General features: G+C 39.8%; 2 protein-coding genes across 2 annotated transcripts in view; one reads left to right on the top strand and one right to left on the bottom strand.

The window, feature by feature from the left end:
- The window catches only part of LOC126198921 (transcription factor IIIB 90 kDa subunit), a 382817-nt gene extending 376423 nt beyond the window's left edge, over positions 1-6394 (bottom strand). The window contains exon 1 of the mRNA XM_049935559.1: positions 5625-6394. Within this exon, the coding sequence (XP_049791516.1) occupies positions 5625-5838 (214 nt within the window). The 5' untranslated portion in view covers positions 5839-6394. The remainder of the gene's footprint in view (positions 1-5624) is intronic.
- A 53-nt stretch (positions 6395-6447) lies between these two features.
- LOC126198914 (retinol dehydrogenase 13-like) overlaps positions 6448-14295 on the top strand; it is a 91107-nt gene continuing 83259 nt past the window's right edge. Inside the window, exon 1 of the mRNA XM_049935545.1 lies at positions 6448-6665. Within this exon, the coding sequence (XP_049791502.1) occupies positions 6589-6665 (77 nt within the window). The 5' untranslated portion in view covers positions 6448-6588. The remainder of the gene's footprint in view (positions 6666-14295) is intronic.

The following is a 14295-nucleotide window of genomic DNA, read 5'->3' as shown; positions in this document are numbered from 1 at the left end:
GAATTTGTTGTGGAAGATTAACATGGAAAAGCATTTCACTCAGAGTACTGAGGAAGGAACTAATAGTTCTCAAAGTTAAAACCATATTGTCACTTTTATATGCCTATCAGCAGCAATAAACATTTTGTCGTCTGAAGATAAGTAATGGCCAGTGACACTTTACAAGTTTTCTTGATTGAGTTTTGCTTTGAAACATGACCAACTGTAGATCAAACCTGTGGATTTTTAGTCTTCACATTTATCACATATGTAAATTATAATTCATATTTAAATGAAAACAGTAGCTAACACTTACAATAATTGACAATGAAGGGCCGGGCGGTATGGCCGTGCGGTTCTAGGCGCTTCAGTCTGGAACCGCATGACCGCTACGGTCCCAGGTTCGAATCCTGCCTGGGGCATGGATGTGTGTGATGTCCTTAGGTTAGTTAGGTTTAAGTAGTTCCAAGTTCTAGCGGACTGATGACCGCAGATGTTAAGCCCCATAGTGCTCAGAGCCATTTGAACCATTTTTGACAATGAAGGCACGTGGATCTGGGAACACTGAACAAAGTGCTATCAGATACATCACAGAACATGATCAATCTGTGGCACATGAGGACCGCACAGCAGTGTAAGTTGTAGCATAAAGTGTATTGTGTGTGTCTGAGCCAGGAGCTTCACTGCTGATATCGGGTGGGCAAGGAGGATTTCATGGAGCAGTTTATGGGTGAGGATGAAAGGTGCTAGCACCATTTCATAAATAAAGTACAGGGTGTCCACAATGAGACTCCAACATTTTAATATCCTAAATCTTTCTCATTTAAGATGGTGGACCTGTGAATCCTGAAGAGGAAGACAGAGCAACTGAACAAGTTTGTGGTGTGCAAATTTGATAAGTCAAGTGGCCATAGTGGAGCTGCAAGTCAATTGTTTTAGCAAAATGGAGGATATGAAGGAGCATGCACAAGTGGTCTGGTGGTATGCAGAGACAAAATCGGTGACCCAAGTGCAAAGAAACTTTCGTTGAGTTTACAACAAAGCGTCCCTGTCGTTCAAGACTATAAAGAAGTGGTGTGATCAGTTTTTGGCTACTGGGAGTGTTGCAAAAGGGTATGGTGGTGGTAAGCCTGGGATCAGCGAACATCATGTGGAACAAGTGCGGCAGTCATTCGAACAAAGTCCACAGAAGTCAGTGCGACAGGCAGCATGAGAATTCTTATGAAACATTCAACAGTGCACAAACTGCTTCATCAGCAATTACGTTTGTATGCATATAAAGTGCAGGTTGTGCAAGAAACCAAGCCTGATGATCGACCAAAGTGAGAAGAATTTGCACGTCTCACGTTGGATCGCATTGCCGCGGACGAGACATTTTTATCACGCGTGATGTTTACTGACGAGGCAACCTTTCACGTGTCAGGGGCTGTCAATGGTCACAATGTGCGCATCTGGGGGTCTGAAAATCCACATGCACCTAGGGAACACATGCGCGACAGTCCGAAAGTTTGTGTGTGGTGTGGTTTGATGATAAACCGCATTGTTGGGCCATTTTTCTTTCAGGAGCCGACTGTGGATGGAACCATCTACCTCGACATGTTGGAACAATTTGCCGTGCCACAGATAACAGACCTGCATCCAAATGTGATGTTTCAACAGGACGGTGCACCAGCCCATTGGAGCCTTGAAGTTCGAAAAATTTTAAATAACTTATTCCCACAACGATGGATTTGCCGTGGAGGTCCAATTCCTTGGCTGCCATGTTCGCCCAACATAACCCCCCTCGATTTTTTCTCGTGGGGTTATGTGAAAGACCGGGTATACGCTACACCAGTAAAGGACCTGCAAGACTTGAAACAGTGCATAAGAATTGTCATCAACTCTGTCACAGAACAGATGCTCCGCAACACATGGGACAAAATCGATTATAGACTTGATATTCTTCGTGCTACCCGTGGCGCCCATGTTCAAGTGTACTGAACTGTCCACCTGTGTATGAAAACTTGATGAGCTGCTGTATGATTTCCCTATATTTGTTTGTCAATAAATTGTGTTTCCTCTCAGATTTTATGAGTTCAAATGTTGGAGTCTCATTGTGGACACCCTGCATATGAGTCCGGAAACAAGAGACGTGGTATTAACAACACTCAAAAAGCTGTAAGCATCTGCTATGGCTCACAAGAGTATAATAATCATCTATTAGGGTCACTATAGTCCGATCCATGAATGATGGTGGTTCAGCATGGATAAGGATGGCATTGTTGACGATTCCAAGTGACAATTGCAGTAAGTGCACGCGCGTACATTCTGCTTGAAGGAAGCATATATCCTGCAAAATATGTCTCTTGCTTGCTTATGTAGAATTTATGACTAACCACCACCATCAGCAATAACAACTCACAACAAATGAAATAGAAATTCGCTAGAAAATTTGCTACCATCACATTTAATGCTCGCATTGGCTATGGCATTAAGAGCAGAGTGCTCCGAACACTACTGAATGCTCATTCGCTCTCGGTGTATGTGTGACATAGGTGTCCAGAACAAGCCTAAACTTGACTGCCATCATTCGTGACTCCAACAATAGTACAGGAGACTAGTTGAAATAGTAAGTGATCACAGTTTCCCCCTAGACATGCTGTGTCTCACACGTAGAACAAGTCAGTCACCTGAACATACCCATCTGCGGTAGAAACAACACTGACTGAGGATCTGAGTTGGCGTGTGAGGTTGTCTGTGTTTTTCTGTGTGAGAGTGTGTACTTAAACTAAAAAAGGAGAAGTAGCCCAGAAGTTAGTTAAGTCGGAGTGCTGCAATAAATTTCTACAAGCCACAAGTCAAACGGCAACAGGTGAATGATTGCTTTTCCTCACACTTGTTTATTGTTTCTATCCTGGAATATCGATTATTGAAAGAATAACATATTTTTTGAGTTCATAGATTTAATGCATTCATATACTCACTTCCCTGCAGCATGCTTTTACTTGTTAATTGTCTTTGTTGCTAATAATAAACATCAGTTCAGCTGAACTAGATTTACAAATCCTAGGTAGCCTATGTGACACACAAATAATTTTCATGTAAATATTACCTCCCTTTCACATTCTGTATCCTGATGCAAAGCTCTTTCACTTGCTTCATCAGAAATAACAAGAACTTCTGTGATGTTTGAGAGGTAGGAATGTGGTACCGGCAAAAGTAAAGCTGTGAGGGCAAGTCATGAGCTATGCTTTGGTAGCTCAGTTGGCAGAGCGCTTGCCAGGGAAAGGCAGAGGTCCTGGTGTTTAAGTCCTGATCTGGCACACAAATTTAATCTGCCAGGAAGCTTCAGGAAATAGGGAATCTCTATAGACTCAAAATAAAGTGATAAATAAACTTTTTAATCCACTATTCCAACGAATTGTTTGTATACTGAAGATTACCATTAGCTGTATGACAAGTAGCAACATTCATTACAAGAAAGCTTTTTTTTTTCTTACAGCACACAGATAACTTTGTTGTTTGATATAAATCAATGTCATCATCTAAATAACAATCTTTCAGTTGGCGTTAACAGCCGGTATTTAATATAACAGAGGAAGTAGCAGCTCTTTTCACAGTTGTGGCTGCCCTCATAATTTTACTGTATTAAACTTAGCCAGTATAAGTACATGGTACGTATCAGTGTGGTGATGGATTATTGCGAACACACTGCATATATTAATTTCTAACAATGACTCCTCTTTTTTAATGCATAAGCTAGCTTGATCAACATCACTGAAAGGTCTCCTTTGTGACGGGACCCACAGAAAACAATGAGTAAATGACCAAATTAATTACTGAAATAAAAAATAAATATGTCATACATTTTGTATAAGGCTAACAAAAAATTACGTTCAACTATGATAGTGTCGCCACTCTAAATCTTAGTTGTGGTAATACACAGACATGTAGCATAACCAGAGGTCGATGTTGGGTTGGAAGATGACACAGTGGTTGCGTGAGTGAAGCCAACAAATGGGAATACAAAACGAAGATGATTGTAACAAATTATCTGTAGCATCACCAAAGGCGTATGGTCGTCCTACATTCAATATTTTGGTGCATATCACATACATATATGAAAATGTTATGTAGCTCACGTTATCTACATATGAGCCGCTGAGAGCCAAAGTGGTATAATTCAATTTTTCCCACTTCTGAGAAATGAAAGATTTTGCATGGAGTGCAAACTTCCCTTACAAAGACAATTTCTGCTTTAATAACAACCGGATATAACGAATCTAAAAAAAGAAGACAATGCTAATACTTACTAGCACTTTTACAAGGCCTTTTTGATTGTTGAGTGTAAATAAACACGCAAAACAACAAACAACAACAAGACCACATGCCCTTGCTGTTTGACTTACATCACTATTCCCACAAATGCACTTCACTCTGGCACTCTCATGTGAGAGGAAAAATGAATTTGGAGCTCTCAAGTGGTTCTGGTGTGTTATCGTTGTACCACCTCTCCCCAACAAATTTCCGTTCATTGTGAGGGAACTGAGTGGTATAACTCAAAAACTAAAATATTTTGACTTAGACCACTTTGGTTCTCAGCAGCTCGTATTTGAAAATGCCACATGCATGGGAGGGGGAGGGAGATGGGGGGGGGGGGGGGTGCGAACATACAACTGTTACCAAAAAATTAGCTAAACCACTTGTTTGATAAAAATCTTAAATCTGCAAGACTGTGATTTTTTTAAAATGCTTGAATGTTAAATCCACTATTGTAAGTGGTTAAAACATTGCTATCCATTACTCCAAAAACAAAATTAAGCAGAACTGAGAACTGTATCTGCAAACATATCCTCCATTCCCAATAGCTCCCCTAACACATCATATGTAAAAAGTCACAAGAATCAATCACATTGTTGGTATATTTGCCACTCCTTGCAGTGATTTTAAGATAGACCAATCATCTAAATCTAATTGCTGGGGAAAAAGGATGCCGTAATAAGATTCACAGAACAATTCCTAGGAAATGTAAATCAGCTATGAAGAAAGGTAGGTTCTACTTATAAACCTCTTATACAGTCCATTCTCAACCATTATACCTCCATCCGTGGGCATTAGCATACAACAGCGACACTGAAAAACATTTGCTCGTGAATTTCCAAGAAACATGTTTTAACAGAAATTTTGTGTCACATACAGACATTTTGTATGAATGTGAAGGCAAAATTACACACATTCATGCCTGTGAAGAAGCAGAGAGGCTGTCATTCTTCACGCATACCATTCAGTTGTCTACCAGCATGGAGTATGATGGTTCTGATTAGTATGTACCCTTCACTCCACTTTTGATGTGACTCATTCATAGGTATGTAAGAGTTTGGTAGTTATGCACTGTAAAACTTGTAGGCCTACATATATTTATTGTTTTCGTGCTCCGTAGATTCAGATAGCGAGCAACTCTCAAGAATATGGAATAAATCAAACTGCACAGAGATGAAATATAACTTAGATGAGGCTAAATGATACAATGTAAAAAAAAAGATATCAACTAAAGAACATAAACTTATGAATTAGTATCTTTTTACATGCCTCACTATGTGGTGCTGATTAAAAAAGATAATTTATTGGCTGTGGTATGGAGTTTTGATAAAAATAGAAATACTTACCCCCTCCAAAGTTTCTGGCTCCACCTTTTGAATCAGATGACACGAACTGTCCTATTGTCCCTCTTCCTCCTTGTGCATTATCTTCAAACTGTATTTCTGACACAATTATACTATGCTCCAGCACAGAACCACAGCTGGTGCATACAGCATCACCACGGGCTGGGTCGACATCTATGTCTGTACCACCACAATTTTTGCACTTGTTGCTCGACATACTGAATTATGTCCGTTTTTCTGAACAACAGATAGTATGCCCCTACTGCTTATGACCACTTCCTTGTTGGAGCGAAAAGGCGTGTTGTGAACGAATAAACTAAAAAGAAGACACTTCAGCTCAATTTACGTCAGCTGAGAAAGTATTGTATAACTGTTCATTTATTTTTCTGAACAACAACTATGTGTGAAACGGACAGAAAGCAGTCCGCTATTATCCTTTTACAAAGTATGGACTAAAGCGAATAGCACTCTAGTGGCACTTCGTCTTAATGTATGACTATACATAAAACGCTGTGGGTGACAGTTAGGTTTCAAAAAAACGTACACATTCCATCCTTTTCTAGGTAAGATACTTGTTTACACCATATATCATCATCCCGTACAGTTGCCACCCTCCCTGATAGCATCATTGACATTCTTTACTATAAGGAAAATTACTAGGAGGATCTGAAACATTTTTGTAACATATTTAATGAATTTCTTTAAGGTTATACGCTAGCCACAGTTCCGCTTCCAAACCACATACACTTTTTCACGCTCTTGGAGCACGCATAAAATTGTCAACCTTATTCGTAATATCTTTGAGTTAGCATATAGCTACATTGACATTGCATCTTTGCCATACCGGCAATGTAAATAGTAAACATTTAAACAAAAGGCAATGCTGCATTGCGATGTGAGATATTGAAAGTGTGTGAAGACGAAGCCGAGTTTTACTTTAAATTAGTAGTCAGTTTTTCCCAAAGACATGGTCTGGAAGCCATCGAAGCCAATGGTGATACTGAGCGCTATAGGAACAGCAGTTGGAGGTTCACTGTTCATCAAGTAAGCTTCTTGTTTGATATTGCTTGCTGAAGTCTGCACGTAACTTTTTTACAACTGAGTGCGCATGTATGTCAGACAGTTTAATATATCTGGCCTGTAGATAGACATCTAGCTATCTAACTGTCTTAGAGATGAGAGTCAAATAACGAGTACGATATCAATTATTTGAGACCCCTTTGGTTACATCGAGATAAGTGTCAAACCCCTTGAAATTTTGGTTGTTGAGACAGCCTGATCAGCTGTGTACCTGAAGTCTAGTAGCTACTTCTCATCATGTTGGTCGGAGTTCGGGCTGTTTAATTAATTTTTTAAATGTATTTCGTCAGTCGAAAGAAAGTTGTCATACAAAAAACGTTAGCCATTCCCCCCTCCCCCCCCCCCCTCTCTCTCTCTCTCTCTCTCTCTCTCTCTCTCTCTCTCTCTCTCTCTCTCTATCTATCTATCTATCTATTTATCTATCTATCTATCTACATTTTTCATTTTGACACGTAGGTAAACATTAGGCTCTACTACTGGTCGATTTGGTACCACAACCACATTCCTTAGCTTCGCCAACCCACAACCAAATTGTCACCCTCCAATCTAACCTAAACCTCGGGTTTTGCTACAGATCAGTCTATCACCACAATATAGATTTCGGGGGGGGGGGGGGGGGGGGGGGGGGGGTTGGCGGTTTGATAGCGTCTACATCTAAATAGATACACTGCAATCCATCATATGTTGTGTGGCCCTGTGCACCCTTGTAATACTACTACTAGTCATTTCCTTTCTTGTTCCACTCACAAATAGAATGATGGAAAAACAGCTGCCTGCATGCCTCTGTATGAGCCCTAATTTCTCGAATCTTATCTTCGTGGTTCTTAGGGGCAGTGTATGATGGCAGTAGTAGAATCGTATGGCAGTCAACTTCAAAAGCCGATTCTCAAAATTTTTTAAATAGTGTTTCTCAAAAAGAACATCACCTTCCCACCAAGGATTCCCATTTGAGTTTGCTAAGCATCTGCATAACATTTACATGTTGTTTGAATCTACAGGTAACAAATCTAGCAGCCCACCTCTGAATTGCTTCGCTACCTTCCTTGACTCCAACCTGATGCAGAATCCAAACACTCGAGCAGTACTTAAGAATAGGTTGCACCATGATCCCGTAAGTGGTCTTTACAGGTGAACCAGTCTTTCCTAAAATTCTCTCAATAAACTAAACTCACCATTCGCCTTCCCTACCACAGTTCTCACATGCTTGTTCCATTTTGTATCAATTTGCAAGACTATGTCCAGATATTTAAATGACTTAACTGTGTCAAGCAGGACCCTAGTAATGCTGTATCTCAACATTACAATTTTGTTTTTCCTACTCCTTCTCATTAGCTTACATGTTTCCACATTTAGAGGTAGCTGCCATTCATCACACCAACTAGGAATTTTTTGTCAGTCGTCTTGTAATTTCCCCTAGTCACTCAACTTTGACACCTTACCATACACCATGGCACCATCAGCGAACAACTGCAGATTGCTGCCCACCCTGTCCACCAAATCATTTATGTATACAGAGAACAACAGCAGTCCAATCACACTTTCCTGGGCCACTCCTGACTATATCCTTGTCTCTGTTGAACACTCACCGTCAAGGCCAAAAATCTGTATTTTATTACTTAAGAAGTCTTCGAGCCATTCACATATCTATGAACTTATTCCATGTGCTCATACCTTCAGTAACAGCCTGCAGTGGGGCACCGTGTCAAACATCTTCCGGAAATCTACAAATATGGCATCTGCCTGTTGCCCTTCATCCTTAGTTTGCAGTATATCATATGAGGAAAAATCAAGCTGCATTTCGTCTATCTCAAAAGAAATAATACCCAAAAAAATTTACATTACAGCATTCAGCAACACCAACAAAACCCCATATTCACTACATCAGCTGAAACACAACCAATCTACCACACATATACAACACACAAAACATCAAAATTATTGCATAATAAAACCAAAATAAAAACTACTTACCAACAAAGCCCCTGGCAATACCACCTAGGTTGGCCAACACACACACACACACACACACACACACACACACACACACACACTGTACCACATGTACATGTCCCTGGTCCAAGTCACCAGAACTCTCATCAACTTCATGTTGGTGCCACAAACGTGACACCTAACATACTCAGCAATAAGACTGTACTGTATGACTGACATCATATCATCACCCATATCAGAACACAGTAATATACTCATGAACTTCACTGTGATATCCACACCAAACAAATAATCAAAGCAAAACAAAAATTTAGTCTTCTTTCCGCACAACAAACACCAAACTAATCAGACCTAACAAAAATGCCAAACACATAAACAAAAGCAAAACATTAATAACTCACTTAAAAACTTCCATAACCCATGCTACCGCACCAACTACGTAAACTCAAAAGCACGTTAGCACGATGACAACCAGAACTTTTGCAAAACTTTCAAGATAATGAGTCAAAACATTCAGCGTCTCAAGAATAAAGTGTTACAATTGGAAGTCGCCATAAACAACTTTGTAGATTTCTCTTGCATTTGTCTATCAGAACATTGGTGCAGGGTCAATGAATTAAGTCCTAAAAATATAAGCAATTTTGAATTATTGCCACAGTGTTTGTAAAAATGTAAAAGGGCTGGCCTGCAATATAAAGTTAGATATGAAACATACCATCTAAATATCAAGAAACATTTTGAATCATGTGCCATAGAACTAAAATATGAGGAGAAGCATAAAAAACTAGTTGTCATATCAATATACAGGTCACCATTAGGCGACAAAAACTTATTTTTTTTTTTTTTTTAGTTTGGAAACAGTGCTAAACATTTTGTGTAACAATGAAGTGAATTTATTACTATGTGGGGATTTTAACATAAAATGAAGAAGAAAGACAGCTTTTGAGTATCCTAAACAGCTTTCACATGAAACCACTCTTCATGGACCCCACTAGAATAACAGAATCATCCTCATCCCTATTAGATAATATCTTTACAAATATAAAAAATGATGTTATTGGGGCACAAATCGTAAACTTAGGTCTTTCAGACCACAACACAGTAGTAACATGCATAAATTTTCCTGTACCTGAGGTTGTTAAATACAAGTGGGAATATAAAAGGCACTTCTACCCAGAAAAGGTTAATATTTTTATTCAGCTGCTAGCAAAAAAGAACCTGGGAAGATGTAATCATCAACTGATCAATCATTCAATGCATTTTGTAATAATTTCATGTCCATGTTTGAGATGTATTTAAAAAAAAAAAAAAAAAAAAAAAAACTGACAAGAATTAATGTCATGCTGGGGAACAGCAGCCAGTGGATAACACCTGCTATCAGAGTATCCGGTCAAAAGCTAAAACTTCTCAATCAACTGAGAAAAGACAACCAAGATGAACACTTTACAGAATATGTTAAGACATATAAGAAAATTTATGAGAAAGTAATTAAAACAACCAAGACAATGCACAATGACTAAGCAATCATAGGAGCAGCAAACAAGTAGAAAGCAATATCGAATATAGTAAAAAAGGAAACAAACAAAAGTGTTAAAAAGCAAGATGACATTGTATTAAAAGATGATCGTGGTGTGTAACTCAGAAAAGGTACTCTAGCAAATTACATAAATGACTATTTCATAAACACTCAAGTCAATCTGAGTAAAAATTGTACTAGTAATAGTAGTACCACAGTTCAAATAGAAGAAAGTGGTAATTCAATATTGCTGTGTCCCACAAATAAATTAGAAGTTCTTAAGATAGTAAAAATAATGAAGAATAAAAGTGCTCTGGAATTGACGAGGTACCAGGTTCAGTCCTAATTAAATGTGCTGGTGTCATAGCAGAACCACTCTCACATATCATCAATATATCATTAATAGAAGGGGTGTTCCCACAAAGATTAAAAATTTCATAAATGAAACCATTGTATAAAAAGGGTAATATACGAGGGTGGTTCAGAAAGTAACCTCCGATTGGTCACAGTGCGGGTTGTGGGGGGAGTAGCGACGCCATCTGTGCGTTCACGCACTCAACAGGTCAGTCGGCATCAAGCCGTCGTCGAGTGAACGTCGTACCTGCGCTAGTTTAGTTTTTGTGGCAGTTTGAAATGTGTGCTGCAATAGAAAACCCCGCCAAATGTGAAGTGCGTGCTGTCATAAGGTTTTTTACAGCCAAAGGATATTCTGCAGCAGCTATTCATCGTGAGCTTTGTGCCGTGTACGGACCAAGAGTTATGAGTGAAGGAGTTGTCCGTGAATGGGTACGTTTATTTAAAAGTGGACGAGAAAACGTTCATGATGAAGAGAGGAGTGGTAGACCATCATTGGTGACTGACGAACTCGTTCAGGCAGTTGATGCAAAAGTTCGTGAAAATCGACGTTTCTCAATGTCGGAGTTGTCTACTGGTTTTCCACAGATTTCTAAGACTCTCTTGTACGAGATAGTGACAGCAAGATTGGGTTACCGTAAGTTCTGTGCGGTCACAGGCTGACTCCAGGCACAAGCGGGTGATTTTTATGCAGAAGGAATTTCAAAGCTTGTGAAGAGATACGATAAGTGCCTCAATCGCTATGGAGACTATGTAGAAAAATAGTGCAAAGATGTAGTTGTAACATGTATATATTAAAATATTTTTATTTAACTTGGTGTATTTTTTTAAATCAACCGGAGGTTACTTTCTGAACGGTCCTCGTATATGATGTGGGAAACTATAGACCAGTAGCTTTGTTATCTGTATTTTCAAAAATAATAGAGACTGTCATGAAAAATATAATTACAAATTACCTCAAAAAATTCAATCTCTTGTCTGTAAACCAACATGATTTTCGCAAAAGCATGAGTACAGATACAGCAATTACCCAATTGATCAAAAACATTGTAGCTTGAATTTTGTGTGTATGTTTGTGTGTCTATCGACCTGCCAGCACTTTCGTTCGGTAAGTCACATCATCTGTGTTTTTAGATTTTTATATGTATCTAAAAACAAAGATGATGCGACTTACCAAATGAAAGTGCTGGCAGATCGACAGACACACAAACAAACACAAACATACACACAAAATTCAAGCTTTCGCAACAAACTGTTGCCTCATCAGGAAAGAGGGAAGGAGAGGGAAAGACAGAAGGATGTGGGTTTTAAGGGAGAAGGTAAGGAGTCATTCCAATCCCGGGAGCGGAAAGACTTACCTTAGGGGGAAAAAAGGACGGGTATACACTCGCACACACACACACACACACACACACACACACACACACACACACACACACACATATCCATCCACACATATACAGACACAAGCAGACATATTTAAAGACAAAGAGTTTGGGCAGAGATGTCAGTCGAGACGGAAGTGCAGAGGCAAAGATGTTGTTGAATGACAGGTATGAGTGGCGGCAACTTGAAATTAGCGGAGATTGAGGCCTGGTGGGTAACGGGAAGAGAGGATATATTGAAGAGCAAGTTCCCCTCTCCGGAGTTCGGATAGGTTGGTGTTGGTGGGAAGTATCCAGATAACCCGGACGGTGTAACACTGTGCCAAGATGTGCTGGCCGTGCACCAAGGCATGTTTAGCCACAGGGTGATCCTCATTACCAACAAACACTGTCTGCCTGTGTCCATTAATGCGAATGGACAGTTTGTTGCTGGTCATTCCCACATAGAATGCATCACAGTGTAGGCAGGTCAGTTGGTAAATCATGTGGGTGCTTTCACACGTGGCTCTGCCCTTGATCGTGTACACCTTCCGGGTTACAGGACTGGAGTAGGTGGTGGTGGGAGGGTGCATGGGACAGGTTTTACACCGGGGGCGGTTACAAGGATAGGAGCCAGAGGGTAGGGAAGGTGGTTTGGGGATTTCATAGGGATGAACTAACAGGTTACAAAGGTTAGGTGGACGGCGGAAAGACACTCTTGGTGGAGTGGGGAGGATTTCATGAAGGATGGATCTCATTTCAGGGCAGGATTTGGGAAGTCGTATCCCTGCTGGAGAGTCACATTCAGAGTCTGGTCCAGTCCTGGAAAGTATACTGTCACAAGTGGGGCGCACACACACACACACACACACACACACACACACACACACACACACACACCTACCTGTAATTACATTTACATATGATACATTTGCCAAATTTAAGTGTTAGTAGTTTGAACTGAAAGAAAGATGTCTGAAGTTTTTACTCTTTGGGTAAAGAGTGGGTTTGGAACCACCACCACCATCATGTCTCCGAAATCTTGATTATGGTGACAAACTGATCTGTAACACAACCCAAGAGTGAGATTAGATTGAAAGGTAACAATTTGGTTGTAAATTGGTAAAATAAATGGATGTGAAAGCCAAATAAAGGTTGTGGTAATGTATTGGCTGGTAGTACAACCTAATTTTTATGTCTGTACTGTATTGAAAAATGCAAGGGGGATCCAATACGTAACGGATCCTCTGTTCACAGAGCAGTGCAAGAAGACTTAATTGTGAATTCTCTGTCACACTGCACCGCAGAGCTGGACACACTATAGTACTTACACTATGTACACACACACACACACACACACACACACACACACACAGACTTTTCCAAGTCATTAATTGATGTTTAACCATCCATTCACAGTACATCATATACTGAGATTCATTCAGCACTTGTCTATTTTCCTTTTACAGGGTCATGTGCATGCTACTATATCTGAAACGGCAGAAAAACTCGGGCAATAATATGTTTGTGTAAAAAGGTATTTCTTCAGTATGAGATCTATCTCATTTTGTGTGTTTCTTTTATTGCAGTATGATTAGGTAACATGTAATGTTTGATACCTGGCATCATTAGTCTGAATCCAAATTGGCAAATTTTGCATCACTTATACAACCATAACAAAACACACAATCACAGCAATTTCATTGTCATAAATGTATTTGTAGTAATTTAAAAACCAACTTGTAATTTGCAGTACAGTAGTGGGAATATGGGGCTCTGGATTGGTAAAGACCAGGAAAAAGACAACCTTCTCTCCTTCAGATATGAATCCAAATCCAAATGTTAAACAAAATAACATTAATTTACTCCTCAAAAAAACACCACATGATTGGTAGTTTTCTTCAGTTTCCTATTCGGCTATACTGAGCACCACAATACCAACTAATAGAAAATCCATGATGGATTGTAACAATATTATGGAAAGCCTAGTTGATACTCACTACAGGGCTATTACAAATGATTGAAGCGATTTCATAAATTCACTGTAGCTCCATTCATTGACATATGGTCACGACACACTACAGATACATAGAAAAACTCACAAAGTTTTGTTCAGCTGAAGCCGCACTTCATGTTTCTGCCGCCAGAGCGCTCGAGAGCGCAGTGAGACAGAATGGCGACAGGAGCCGAGAAAGCGTATGTCGTGCTTGAAATGCACTCACATCAGTCAGTCATAACAGTGCAACAACACTTCAGGGCGAAGTTCAAGAAAGATCCACCAACTGCTAACTCCATTCGGCGATGGTATGTGCAGTTTAAAGCTTCTGGATGCCTCTGTAAGGGGAAATAAACGGGTCGGCCTGCAGTGAGCGAAGAAACGGTTGAACGCATGCGGGCAAGTTTCACGCGT

This window comes from Schistocerca nitens, chromosome 1, assembly GCF_023898315.1.
Source record: "Schistocerca nitens isolate TAMUIC-IGC-003100 chromosome 1, iqSchNite1.1, whole genome shotgun sequence".
NCBI classification, from domain to species: domain Eukaryota; kingdom Metazoa; phylum Arthropoda; class Insecta; order Orthoptera; family Acrididae; genus Schistocerca; species Schistocerca nitens.
The sequence above is the reverse complement of the archived record's forward strand: the minus strand, read 5'-3'. Positions and strand labels throughout refer to the sequence as shown.